The 14,767-nt window shown below is 46.1% G+C and overlaps 1 protein-coding gene across 1 annotated transcript in view; it reads right to left on the reverse strand.

The window, feature by feature from the left end:
* LOC146203684 (dopamine beta-hydroxylase-like) overlaps nucleotides 1-11,666 on the reverse strand; it is a 38,512-nt gene extending 26,846 nt beyond the window's left edge. The window contains exon 1 of the mRNA XM_084603196.1: nucleotides 11,364-11,666. Within this exon, the coding sequence (XP_084459322.1) occupies nucleotides 11,364-11,666 (303 nt within the window). The remainder of the gene's footprint in view (nucleotides 1-11,363) is intronic.
* Between the last annotated feature and the right edge of the window lie 3,101 nt (nucleotides 11,667-14,767).

Genomic DNA, 14,767 nt, shown 5'->3' on the forward strand with positions numbered 1-14,767 from the left:
AGACGGGCGAGGGCAACGCACTTTCCCTCGAGCTCCGGGCTTGGCCAGCGTTTGCACACACACGCACGCACACACATTTGGCGCGTGGCAAGATCACTTCGAGACTTGCCCGCGGGAGGAAGCGTTGGGCGGCCGATGGACGGCGCCGAAATGGCCGATCCGCTCGCTGTTCTGCCTGTTGCTATGCGGTGGCCACGTCAGCTGACACACTTGTCGGTGGCCAAACGTAACAACCTCCGCCGTTTGAGATGCCGGCTCCCAAATGACGCCACATGGACAGCTTAAATTACAGCTTCCCGTGCTTTCGCACTGCAATCTGTTTAACAAAGATAACCCCCTGCCGACTTTCTTCATCATTTAAAACTCACAATACCGATTTTTTTTAATCATTTCAAACTCCCAGTACCGATTTCACCGGGACAGATCCAGAACCAATGCGTTGTTTTGCGAAATGATATAACCACGGACAGCTTGTCGGAATCGTGGGAAAACGTTCTCGGAATTTTAGCCAGTTTTTCGAAAGCCTTGAATAGACTGAACTATTCTACCTTACTATCTAGAACAAGACAATATTGGTCGTCGACCTTTAAAAAAAAAAACCATGAAAAGCCGTCGTAATTGCAAAACTTTTCATATCACTTCTCCGGCGCACATCTAATTACTTGTCCTCATATTTATTCAAAGACAACTGCAATTGGAGAGTTCTATAATGGAGATATCTTGACCTGACGTTCAAGCAGGGTGTGTCATCGTCTAAACATATCAACCTGATTCCTAACAAAGCTCTCCAAGGACTCGGAAACTTTCCCCACACTTTACATGTTTCTCCATTAGTTATCAAGCTACTTCACAAAAGCCTTTATCCGTCATTTTATAGAATATTGCTACGTCGTTCGGAATTCCCATAATGTTGAGGAGGTACACAAACTGGGATCGGTTGCAAAAAAAAAAAAATAATCTTCAGCAGAAACACCTGGGACCACCCACGTGCATGAAGGCTATGCCGCGACTCCCGCTGCCTCCGATGGCGCGAGTCACCACGTGACCGGTAGCGCGATGCCCTAGTCCACCCGCTGCCATACCCCTCTTCTCTCTCCACTAAAAGCTGTTGGAGTAGGTTTCCGTGTCTCCCTGCTTTTTTCACCTGCAAACCTGAGCAAACCGATGCTTGTGCGCCGGGAACGCCGATGGCGCGAAACCAACGACCGAGCTAAGCGAGAACACTCTAAAATAATTCCGGATCCCTTTTCACCGGTGATCTGGTAGTTATATACACAATTATCTGGTAAGTCCGAGAGGCTGACCAGCAACCCCTTGCATGATTTATCTGAAATCGCCCAGGAGGCGGCATACCGCCTCCTGGGAGATTTCACCACGTCCAATCCCTGCATGCGTACGTGGATTGGACGTGGATATCACGTCCGATCCGCGTACTCATGCAAGGTCCGTGTTCTAGCTCACATCCTTTTCGAAGACGTTCCTTTCGGCGACACCTTGTTGATCAAAACGCTGGAAGCGGAGAGTGGCCGCATTCGATTCCGGCGTTTCGGAAAATCGGGCCATGGAAAGGGAACATCTGCGAAATGGCTGAAATTCGAGATGCAAGCCCGGGTGTGCTCGCACGTACGTTTAGATCAGTTTTTATGAACACACTTCGTTGTTTTTTCATCATCCAGGTACGACCAGTGTATCATAATAGTGTTTTCCGCCGTAAACATAAGCATTGAAATAGCGGTCTGATGGAGGCAGAGAAAATGAGTTGTTACTGTCTCATTTTGGGCTATATGCACGTAGTTTTCTTGTGCATTTTAAAGAAAGTCGAAGAATTCCTCACAGAAGTGGACTGATGCTTCAGGGATGCTAGGAATAAGAAATATGTACTGTTTCCATCACCTCCGCCACGACCATCACCATTTTGAGGTCAAGGAGGTTTACACTGCATGTTATGGTATCTTATTTTTTTTTCTTGTCGCGGACGCCATGCTTTACAATTTTTATGCAGCAGTCCGAATCTGAAACAGCAAACAGAGACTGCAAACAGAGAAAGGTGACACAGCGGAGCGCGCAGGAGGCCATTGTTGTGGTGCAACGCATGGTGCGTGGCTTTTAGCTGCATGACCGCGAGCCCACCTCGGCCTATGTCGCGCTGCAGTGCGATTTGCTAAATGGGCTGTGGCAGGCTCGTATCGCTTCAGCGCCTCTAGAACCTTCCAAGATCCTTCGTAAGCCCTGACCAGCGGCTGTGTGTAGAGCGCCTTCTGTAAATCTGTGGAGTTGTTGAGCGTTGTGAAGCTGCCCAGGTGCGCTCTGGTGTGTGACCCTCGGGCTGCCGTCAACCTCCTGAAAACACCCGAACGAAGCATCCCGTCGTTGTTCCCGTTACGCGAGCGAGTTGAGATTCTCGCACAGCCTCGGTGCAGCTTTCTAGCATACAGGGTTGCCGGCCACTGCGTCATCGGAGCAACGTACCGACCGACGACCTCACCACCTCCGCGCATTATCTTTTTCCGGCAACGTTCCGCTCGTCCTGGAAGACGTGCGTGCGGTTACCGACGATCACCTTCTTCAACAACACCCGAATCCGCGCAAGAAGAGCGCCTCTTCGTCGTCGGCGCGCGCTAACAGCCCTTTAGAGCTCGATGTTGGTGCGTTCGTGCGCCGGTTGCGCGTGGCCCGGTGGAAAGACGGGTGCGCCACAGACCTTGGGGTTGAGGTTGCGGTTGTTGCTAGCTGCAGGTCGGATGCGTGCAGTTTTTGCGGCACAGTTGAGGCACTCTCGTCCAGTAACCTCGCTAGATTCGGGCGGCCTATACGACCCCCTGGGAATCATTTCGTACAAAATCACGGTGCCCCTCCGGTTGCGCGGCAGAGCGCGTGCGGTTTTATATATACAGTGCTTGATGTATTTTAAATATAATCAGTAGTCGTTCGCGCGCAGCACATTCCGTATTGCGCCTGACCACATGCGCGGGCAGCGCAAAAAGCTTTCACGGCTCGTGTATTGCAAATAGTGCACGCATCTCTTTCTTCCCCTTTTTGGTATTTTAATAAGCCACCATTGCTACCACTACTGCTACTAGGGGGAACCACGCAAAAAGCGGCTCAACATGTGACGCGTAAGGCATCGGAGTTTATCCTAGATATCAATTTTCGCAAAGAGGTGGGAGGAAGGTTCGAGATATGGCCGACGATCGGTAAAATTGCCGCATTTTGGATAATTTACCCGTGCCCTTCACGATGCATGGCCAACTTCGCGCAACAAAAGGCACAAACATTGCCACGTGCAGGAATGAAGTACTTCGGTAAATGTGCCAGTAAAGAAATTGCGCGTGGCAAGAAGTCATAAGAAAAGAACACGAAAAAAAAATTCCCACTTTAGGTCGTGCGTCAGTGGCCAATGTTGGCCATGTTCAGCATCCTTCATTATCCAGACTGTTTAGTTGTCGTTGTCAAAGCATATTTTTGAAAATCTGCTTTTAATACAGGACGACGATCTACTAAAAGAGAACGTGGGCGGTTCTGCTTAGATAATTCGTCAAAACACCGAAAATAACTTCACAATGCCATCCTTGCCCGTGCGTAATGGTTTTCACTAAGCCCTTATTAGAAAATAACGAAAAAAGTTCAAGTAATCAATTTTATGCCCAAATTTTGCTCCTTCAAATTACTTTTTAATAAAGACGGTGGCATCATCTCTGTCGCAGACCCGAGCTGTGAGGAAAAAAAAAAAAGAAAAAAAAAAAGGAGAACGAACTTGTTAGCGACTTTTCGGCTTCCATGCATAGGATGACTCGCGCCCATTACAGCATATATAATATAGTTCGAAGTGCAAAGAAAGACCGCGGGGCGGTCGGAGGATGGCTCACCAAAGACACGGAAAGGACAAAAAAGGAATAAGAAGATGGTCTCGGGTCCTTTGTTCTCGGGTACGCGATGATTAAATTCTCTCTCGGTGGCAAAAATTTCCGGCAGTGGCTACCACAGTGAACGTACGGCTCCCCACCGCCTTCGGTCAGGTTTCTTTGTTTCATAAGTTCCCGTTATGTCCGTGCATAATTTACGGTCTCCCTCGAAGCCATACTACGGAAATGTCTTGGGCCATTCTCCGTTGTATGAGGCATCGTTCCTCTTCATTTCTGCTGCTATTTTTTTTACTCTATTTGCTCGTCATGATCAAAATATCTAGGGTTGAGCCGTATAAGGGGCCCAGCTTTCCAAGGAAGTAGAAATGCCGCCAAAAGACGCGTTCTTTCACGAAACGCTCCATGCCCAGCGAAGATGTGATGAGTAAGCACGGAGGCTGAACGAAGGTAAAAGAAGAAAAACGCAGTGTTAGCTGTAGAGGAATGTACAGCCAGGCTTCTATTCGCCGGTGACTGCGGATTCATCATTCGACGGAGGAGATAATTTACCCTACGACTGCACGCGTCCTTTTCTTCCTGTCTCTCATCGCTTTCATGTCTATCGCGCCTCCCAGACACATCGAACAAGTGTCACCGGGAGGGAAAATAGGGCGGCCCACAGAGAATTCGGAACACTTCGCTACGGTTAAGCAATGCTGAAAAGGAATACAAAGGGGCTGTAGCGCACCAGGCGCATTTAAATTTTTGACAGTGGCACGAATCACCGTGCTGTCGAAGCAACAGGTCGATGAGATGCTCTTTTCCTAAACCTTTCACTCCGCAGAATGCCAAGCACCCAATGAAAAACAGCTGTGCAACTTGCGGTCGCTGTAGATCAAACCAAACCAGCCCTCCCTGCTACTAGGTGGATATTCAAATCGGAAGGGTAACGCTGCCTTTCCGTTGTGAGGGCTTGCGTATGCTGGAGCTAACATGAGCTTTGTAGTCCTCTCGGGTAATTTAGAAGCGTGATGGAAGATTTTACTACGTGCTTCGCATTGGTTGAAGTTGAAGTTGAAAGTTTATTTTCAAATAAAAAAAAAACAACGTACAAGAATATACAGCGAGAGGTTCCATGGTACAAGACCGCAGGTGGGACCGCCCATGGTAATAGATTACGATAGGCAATATAAAGAATAATAATATTGTAAGAAAATTTATGAAGCAACACTGAAAATAAATAACGAAATACATAGTAAAGAGTGCAATGCCGACAGATTTAGATACAAAAATAGAATTCAGAAAAAAGTACAAAAACACTTACGAATTCAGCGGCACAAAAGATAAAGAAATCATAAATTCAGATGGAAATGTTTTAATTTCAACTTGATTAGTTTGCTTAATGTCGAAATTCAAAGAATTCCAAAATGATATGGACGAAAATTGAAGGCCTTCTTTCCCGTAGTTAGTACTGACCTTAGGTAGTAAAAAATTATTTACGTAGAGCGAACCGTGTAACGCTGTTGCTTTGATCGTGCCGGGAGGAAAAATGCTAAATGGGAGCTGATGGTGAAGAATCTTAAAAAAATATAATACCGATATTATAAAGATAAAGAGCCGAGAGGGGTAGAACATTTAAACTCATGAACAAAATGTGCGACGGTGACATTCGAGGGGAGGAGGTTATGATGCGTATGGCTTGCTTTTGCAGTTTTATTAATGACCAAAGATGAACATGATAGGCGTTACAAGGGCGTTACCCCAGGATGAAATGCCGTAGTTTAAGTGGCTGTGGACGAAAGCGTAGTGAAGTGATAGTAACGTGTGGATTGGAAAAAAGGATCGGGCTTTGATTAGTGCGTGTAATCCAAATGAAATTTTCTTGCAAGTTTCCGCTATATCATAATGGAATTTTAGGTGGGTCAATAACAACACCTAGAAACGAAATTCGGCATTGCGACGCGATGGCAGTGGAATTGAAGTATAGCAGAGGTGAGACGGGCAATGGCTTCTGTGGGGGATGGAAAATATGAAAGCAAGTCTTAGTAACATTCCCAGTAAGGCGGTTAATATGGCATCAATGCTCAAGAGAATTAATGTCATTTTGAAGGTTAGATATGAGCTGGAAAATGTCATGGTGCGATGTTATTATAGTAGAGTCATCTGCGTATAATACACTATTACAATGCCTAAACAGGATGGTAAATCGTTAATGTAGAGTTGAAGGGCCTAGAATAGAACCCTGTGGAACCCCAATGTTAGTGAGAGCTTTAGTAGATGCATGGTTATTACTAAAGACTATGTACTCTCGGTCACGACGAAAGCTCTGCAAAATCACTAATGGAGGTCCTGATATGCCGTACGACTCAAGTTTCTGAAACAAGATGGAGTGATCGATGGAATCAAATGCCTTGCTGAAATCAATGAAAACTGCGCTCGAGAACTTTCTTTTATCGACAGCAAGCCTGATATAATCTATGAGAGAAGCTAACGAGCTACTGCTGCTTTCAACGGTTGCATAAGGTGGCATTTTGCTATACAATAAATAAAAATAAAATAAAAATAAAACGCAAGCTTTAACAGTGAGACGAATTCTCAGCGGGAGGCAGAAAGCTATACGAATTTCGCGTTGTGGACCTTGTCTACTTTGAGCCAAATCGATTCCACGGCACTCACCATGCCAGCTGGGTCGTAGTCGAATCGAATCGACCTCGGAGCCTTGACACTCAACGCCAGCCTTGGCACAGATTAGGGTCGCACACGCTAAATTTAGACAGCTAAACTTTTCCCTTGCCGCACTCGCTGCCCGCCTGCTTCGTGAATACTCCATAAAGTTTCTGTTTGGCGGAACGAATAGTCCATACCCAGAAAGTTTGCTACTTTTTAGGGGGAAATTTTGAACGCAATTTTTTGAGATATTGTGTGAGTTCACGAAAACAATAAATATATGCGCAGCTCCTGCCGAGGCAGGCTTCTAGTTTATTGCAATTTATGTTCAAAAGCGCACCCCATTGGCTCTCTACGGCCGGCAGTCTTGATTACACCCGTTTTGTGCGCAAGACAACCTTCAGAGGTAAAACTTTGCTATAAATAGGAGGCTCAAACTATTTGCATTAGTGCCTATACTCATAAAAAAACACACATACACACATCCTGTAATATTTATTCCACATTTGCAAAAACACAGCCCATTGGCTTTCTATGGCAGTCTTAATTATTCGCTGCGAGCACAGAAAAGAATACTATTACAACACATTGTTGCCGCGCATGATAAGCTGAACAATTCCGACCAATCTGTGCGTATTAGTACCTTACAATACCCCGCAGATGTCATATGATAAAAGTAGGTCCCAGAAAATTGAACATGCGTGTCTACGTAATTCAAGTCGATTTTTAGCAAGAGACAGCTCGCAACTGTAGCGTGAAACCGGCGCATCACAAACTTCAGAGTAGGTCGCTCAAAAGCTTTGGTTAGTTAAATGAAAACAGCGTCTGTGAAGTCGACGTTACTGAAAACTTGCTAGATGCGAGAAATAGAACAGTGTGGAGCGCCAGACTTGTGGGCTGTTAGCAGCGGCGCTCTGATGTCACCGCCGTGCTTATAACACGGTATATATTTATGTGCATTGCTCAAATAGATAGGATCAGCCTTGGAAGGTGAATATGTCTACAAGTGCCGAGCGAATTGTATCGCGATCAAACCCTTGATCCATCAGTGGGCTTCAATCCTCACTACTTAGGCAGGAAACGTGTCATCGGCGACAATACCAGATCAGTGTCTCGCACCAGTTCGCTCGTGTAAACATGCTGTCAGCCGTTCTGTAATAGAACTACATTTGTGTGCACATCACCTATTATGTCATTACTTGCGTGTCGACGAAGCCCGCCCGCGCGAACTCACCATTTGTACGTCGTTTTCCTCAAATGAGCGCAGGAATCGAAGGATGTCCCAGTAAAGTGCCATTAGCAGGAGAAAGCATATGATAGCACATTTTTTTTTTTGCGCATTTGCCTCCCCCAAGGTTTGCAGCTTCTTTACATAAGTGACACGCCTAGTGGGGCTTTTCGTTGTACATTTCGCACATGCAACACTTGGCGACATATGCATGCAACGTCTGGCGCTGCAGTTATGACAATCCTGCGCGTCGCTAAAAAGGAATGCATAAACGAGAAGTGAGCGCAGCAGTTTCAGTGGTTACATAAATGTAGTGTTGCATTTCGAATTTGTATGACTGCCTACTCGTGTGCGTACAAAACAAATGACACCACTTAAGATGCGTATATCTGAATCGTTCGTTGTTCGGAATTGTGCCAACGACCTGCTCTCGCTTTACACTAACTATCGGAAACTACATAATCTAAAGGAAACATCGCATTTTGCTATTCGAGCAAACGGATTGTATGCGATGACCAAAAACCATACCGTTGGCTACGAGAGTGAGCGCACCAGCAGGTGCTGCAGCCTCTAAAGGTAAATATTCACGAAACCGAACGTAGGCGATTCTTTCGCCAGAATAAGTAACAAGAGGAGCGCTGAACAACAGGATAGAAAATGTTTAACAAGGATACGCGCAGTGCGCGCGCGCACTTAAAAATGAAGCTTGTTTGCGCCATAAAGGGAGACAAACGAATACGCTTCAGATATCGTTTAAAGCTGTCCCGCATTACAACCGCACGTCTTCCCTTTTATAATCGCACTAACCATTTGCGCTTGGAGGCGCGTTGCTTTGGCCCACAGTATGTTTTCATAAAGACAGGTCGAAAAGAGGTTAAAAAACTCGTTCTATATTGCGGGATTTATTTAACTATCGGAACATCGCTAATCAGTTCAGGACAACGCGAATAGTTCACCTCAAAAATACTTTCCTCGCCCGAATTTCAACACCGCGCTTTTACGACGGTACGTGATGCCGGCGCGGAGGATTATAGCGCACGTGCATTAAACTAACCTTTTTTTTTTCTTGTGCTGGACCGTTCCTGCTGGCGCATTGTGAAACGACTGATTTCTTTTTCTTTTTTTTTCTTTTTGTACGCACCTCGCGACATAGCAATGCTTTCGCTGGTTGCGCGGCGCCGCAACCTGCAGGATATGCGTTACCAGTTCAACAGAATCCACATTCGCGCACACACATTTTTTTTTTACCTCTGTGGGAGACTTTAGCAAAAACTTTCCCTTAAAGGACGACCTGCGTTAAAGGGAAGAAATAACAGTGGTCTCCCTGCAACAGGCGCACATTTCGTGGAAGCACCGAAAGTTGGTCGAGCTGCAGTGGTCGTTTGCACTGGGAGAGCAGCACAAAAACGGCAGACTCGACAGCATATGCTAGGCGAATGCTACGTCTTTGCAGCCTCCAGCCTGCCGTTTCATTTTCTGTTTCATGTTCTTGTTGTAGGGGGTGAGGCGTCCCATTTTTATAATGTCATTCGCATCAAATGGACTTCGCACAGAACTCAACAAAAAGTGGAAAAAAAAAGGTCGCTGTGAAAAGTGCTGCCCCGGACAGCGGCAAAAAAGAAGAAACAGTGCTCAGTGATTAAGCTAACAAAATGATTAGATCCCGTTGCCATGTGTGTGTATGAGTGGGTGGGGGGGGGGGGGGGGGGATACGTTTCCGTTTAAATAGCCTGCGCAGTGAAAATAAGCTTGAAAATCCTGGCCAGTCTTAGATTATTATAATCGCTTTGGGTTTAGCAAATGTATAGATAGTATGGTTTAACGATATGAGACAGCCGTGCCGTCGTTAGTCTCTACGCATTGATGCGGCTATACTGTACCATATATGTTTCTCCCACGTTTTACAGATGCATACGCACATTCGCACTGAAACTGAGAGTCGTTTAATACATTGGTGGCCCTGCTTAAAGGCCCACTGTCCACCCTCCGGTGGAAAATATTTTCTTCCCCGGCGACTGTGAGACTTCGCCCCCAGAACGCAAGGCCGCAAAAATGTTTTTGAAAAGAGCAGCTAATAACGCAGTTACAGCCAGCCACCCCAATCACCCGATTCTGTCGTGTTTCTCTCCTTCCGTTCCCTCGCAAAGGTTTTTTACTCTCCTGCCCGAGGTCGTCTAGCCTCCGCAAGACAAATTCCCCTTCCTCCTCCGCGTTTGGCGGGAGGTGGGGCGTGGCACTCCGCGTGCGCGAAAAAACAAAAACAAAACACGAGCGAGGGAGCGCGCGCCGCTGGATTTAGCCCAGCCGTGGCGAGGGAAAAGCGCGCAGCGAGCGGTTGACACCCATCCTTCACCCTCAGACAGCGAGACGGACAAATGGGCGTCGTTTTCGACAAATACGTCATAGCTGCGACTCGACGGGCCAGCGCAGGGAACGGGAAAGCTGGCTTCCCGAAGGAGAGCATGAGAGAGCTTTGGTTTGTATTTTCGTTGCTTTGCGGCACGCGTGTCATTGTAGCATTTTACTCAGACTATCTCCGGTACACGATCGAAACACTAGCTGGGCTCCTTCGCTTAAAAGGTCCTTCCCTGGACAGTGGCCCTTTAAGTACTAAACAAGGAATGTGTCGGTTTTTACTGGCGTCGAGGTGGGAAGTCAATGCATGGCAACAGGTGGCGTGCCGGAAGACCTCGAATTCGCCAGCATCTGCTATGGCCCCGTTGCGAATGCGCGTTGCACCACGTAAAATATTTGCTTTCAAAAACAAAAAGACATTGCCTCGAAAGGTTATCAAGCCGTTGCTAAGCCACGTGGACACCACCCACTTGCTGGTATCTGGTAGCAAACGTAAAAACATTTGGTGCTGCACCCAGTCAACTAATTGCGCGCACGACTTGTGCAATCAGAGGTACTATAAATAGCAGGCATTTTTATCTCTCTGGTAATTGCAACGGGTATAATCGACCTGAATGCGGAGTCAGACTGGCCATGCGGGCGTGCCTTCGTGTTCCCCTTTTGAAGACAGCGTTTCCCTTCAACAAATGCGAACATTTCCTGTGCACTTTCGATACACTCGTTACAGCCATGACCTGCGTCTAGAGACCGTCCATGCGCCTGTAAGCATTATTACTCTGCGCTTCGCAGCTGTTGTGCAAGCGATCCGTTAGGTACAGGGGCTGAAACATAAGAAATAAAAAAAAAAATAAAATGATCTTGTTATGTGTGCATGTGTGCGCGCAAAGTAAAACTAAAGAAATTACTAAAATTTAAGGAAATGATCAAAAGCGAGAAAAAAAAAACAATAAGCATGTAGACATAGAACCTATTTTATTCTACGTGGTCATTTCCATGCTACTGTCAATCCACCAAGCAATGCTAGGGGGAAATAAATCGGAAAGCAAAAAAATAAAAAAAAAAATAAAATTAAAGAAATTAACGAGCGAATTGGTTATTATTGATTTCTCGTTGAACTCATAATGCTCTCACACGCACCGACAAAGAAAGAAAAAAGTGGGTAAGCTCCGGAAACCGTCATGAAATTCTCAATTTTGATAAGGCTTTCGCCTCTGTAGGGAGAGAGAACGGCTTGTTTTGTAAGACGCGTTCGGCGGCTATGACGCACTTACGTCCAAGTGCGGCTTCCCGTGCGCATCGGCCCACAGAACGCAAACGTCGGCGAGCGCCACGTCGCCGCGATCCGAGAAGCCGAGTGCGAACCAGTCGTCAGGAGGCAGTTCCAGTTTGAGCTCGGCCGTCAGGGACTCGGCCTCGTAGTCGACCGTCCAGAACAGGCGGAATCGGGCCTCCGGATCCAGCATTAGTTCGAAGTAGCGCGCCGCTTCAGCTGCCGCGCACGTGAGCACCAGCCACGAGAGCGAGCAGAGCAGCGGAGACCGCGTGGCTGTCCGCCTTGGTCCCAGGGATGCCATTTTTGCTGCGGTCAGCCGCAAGCACTGCCTGCGGAATACAAGTAGTCTTATATGGTGTGCACTCTGCAATCATGCAAAATGACAAAATAGAGCGACAGGTTAAGCGAGAGGAAAACCGATCGTCAGAAGTAGGTGGTTCTAACTTCTGACGTCTGTCCTAACGCTGCTGCATACGAAGGGCTAAAAAGACTCTAAAAGTTAGCTATCACTAATGGCGATTAGGTTACGGGTAACCGCAATTAACTTCCAAGATTTTGTTGAATTTTTTAAAGCTGGCAGAGAAATTACGTTCCTGAGTGGCTTCGATATTACAAATACAACGCTCAAACGCACATTTAAGAAGGAAGGAGGGAGTGGTCGAGTCAGCTTTCGTCCCCCAAATCCGCCTTAAATCGCTTCCTTTCTCCTTCAGTAAGAAAAAAAAAAGAGAAATGGAAGAACCATTACCATTTCCCTGTCCTGCAAGAATGTTAAAAATAAGAAAAAAAAGGTATAATACTGTGAGAGCGACACCCCATCATCTCACGCCATTAACAAACTCGCCATAAACCATGCGTTCATAATTGTTCTGCCGCAGGAAGGGTTTCAGAGAGCAGCCATCAGGCAGAAACGATGACATATGGTCGTGTGCTTTATTTTAGTTGGGGTCATAAACGGCGTGTATTTCAGGTGCTTCGCCACAGTTAGTCGAAAATCACGAAACTGTGAAAAATTTACATATCTATACCCCACGGGTAACGGCGCACAAGGAAAAAAAGAAAGCGCCAAGGACCTACACTTCTCGGGGGTGCGACAGAGATGGTTCGTGCGGGCTCCAGTGCTGATCGTTAAAAAAAACAAAACTCTCTAGGACTACTCAAGCTACGACCTCCATACAGCTTTTGCCCACTCTTGATCAACACAAATATGAAAAAAAGAATGAAAAACGGTTGAAAGAATATACTGTTGAGGCTTCTTAAAAACAAAACAATAAAAACATACGTGCTGGTGTTCACCGGTGAACTATGTTCAGAATACTAAGGGTGCACAAAAACTAATTCCTGTAAACTTTTCTCGAACATTTCTTAATTTATAAAATTGCATATATTCTGCTCGCATGTATCCGCCAGACCAAAATTTTTTCGGTGTGTTGCGGAAAAAAAAAACTGAATTGCTTTGTGCCACCGAAGAGAAAGGTTATACGCGCCTTCTCTGCACCCGCTAGCTTGTAACGCTTTTGAGCCACGCTATACTGATCGCTATAGTGTTGAAGGTCCTGTTTGGCGGAAAAAGCGGCATCGACGTGCCTGCAAAATTCTTACTGGTCACGAGGAGCCATGTCGTCACGTAACACGTACGTCGCTTCAAAGAAATGTGGGTTTTCAAGTGGTGGAATCGAACCTCTAACCCTTCAGTCACGCGTTCGACGTTCGTTCGACGGGGTTAACACAGTATGTTGAGGCAGTGGGCGTGTCCGTGTCTGTAAAAAGATGCGGCAGAGGACCTCCAAGATGCTATAGGGATTCTTTAACGTCCATTCATAATACTTTTGAGTCGAAAGTGTGTCTCTCAAGTCTTTTTTTTTTTTTCCTCTCGATGGAGCATTGTCCTCATGGCGCCAATGACACCAGCATCGTTCTCAAATCTGGACAACACGCCAAGTCAGGAGTGTAAGGAAGACAGGGAAGTAAAGTCTAGAAAAATTTGGCAAACTCTTCCGTTGTTTTCAAGCTGGTGCGAGCGAAGGCGTTTCGCCCGAGTTGACCGAACGAACCTATTTGGAACGAACAGTATTCGAGGAAAAAAGAAAAGGAAAAGAAGGGGCTTTACTTTTCGTTCAGCTCTCGAACGTGAACTTGATGAACCGGAAAATAAAACCACCGGGACAAATTAATCATCGCCGGTATAGACGCATCCATAAAACGGACGCGGAAGGGGCCAGAAAGGAAAGTGAAATACGAAGTGCTATAACAACGAATGGTATAAATGTGGGCAGGATTGAACACGTTCTCGGGCTAGGCCAGAAAACGTACTCGCACCACGCCCTGTGACTGCTACGGCATTACTTGACTACCGAGAAGAAAGAGAGAGAGGGAAAAAAAACTATTTGAAAGGTTTGTGACGAGCTCAAAGTCATTTCGCTGTCAGGACTGGAAGAGCTTTCGGAAGAAGTTTGCAAGCAATGGAAACACTTATGGAAATGCATGGAGACGAGACAGAAAAAGCAGCTAAGAATCCGTCTATTACAAGCGGAACGTACACTCTGTCATAACTGACTGGTACGCAGATTCATAATTAAAAAAAGGCAATATGAAACAGCAGGCAAAGGTCGCTTTTTGCTGAACATTAACTGCTAAAATATTCTGGGTACACACACATATATATATATATATATATATATATATATATATATATATGAAGATATGAAGGAAAGAAGCCGACAGTCGGCGAGGCCAAGGAAAGCGTTGGGGATTGTACTTTGTCTTTTTTTAAATTTTTACGTCATAATCACGTAAATTAGTAATGTAATGTGTTTAGGGGAAAGATAAATAAACAAAGTAGAAAGAAAAACAACGTGCCGATGGTGGGAACCGAACCCACGACCTCCGAATAACGCGTCCGGTGCTCTTCCAACTGAGCTACATCGGCCGCTGTCCCCCCTGCTACTTTCTTGGGTATTAATGTTGTCTGTATACGAACCTTGAGAGTGTTCACCAGCGCCACCCTCAACCATAGCGGTGGACGTGGAACGTCCTGTGTTACCGCCAGCGTCACGTAGAACGTGATCACGAGTGAGGGCGAAAGCTGTGCTAAAACCCTCTTACGCTACCTATGGCTTCAAGACTGCCAGAACCGAGACCCCCGTAAGCTACAAGCAGATGAATGAAGGGGAAATGAGGGTACTCGTTATAATACATGAAGGAAAGAAGTCGACAGTCGGCGAGGCCAAGGAAAGCGTTGGGGATTGTACTTTGTCTTTTTTTAAATTTTTACTTCATAATCACGTAAATTAGTAATGTAATGTGTTTAGGGGAAAGATAAACACAAAGTAGAAAGAAAAACAACGTGCCGATGGTGGGAACCGAACCCACGACCTCCGAATAACGCGTCCGGTGCTCTTC

The sequence above is a fragment of the Amblyomma maculatum genome, chromosome 1 (genome assembly GCF_055883805.1).
Source record: "Amblyomma maculatum isolate TAMU_Amacu chromosome 1, ASM5588380v1, whole genome shotgun sequence".
In the NCBI taxonomy this organism is placed as follows: domain Eukaryota; kingdom Metazoa; phylum Arthropoda; class Arachnida; order Ixodida; family Ixodidae; genus Amblyomma; species Amblyomma maculatum.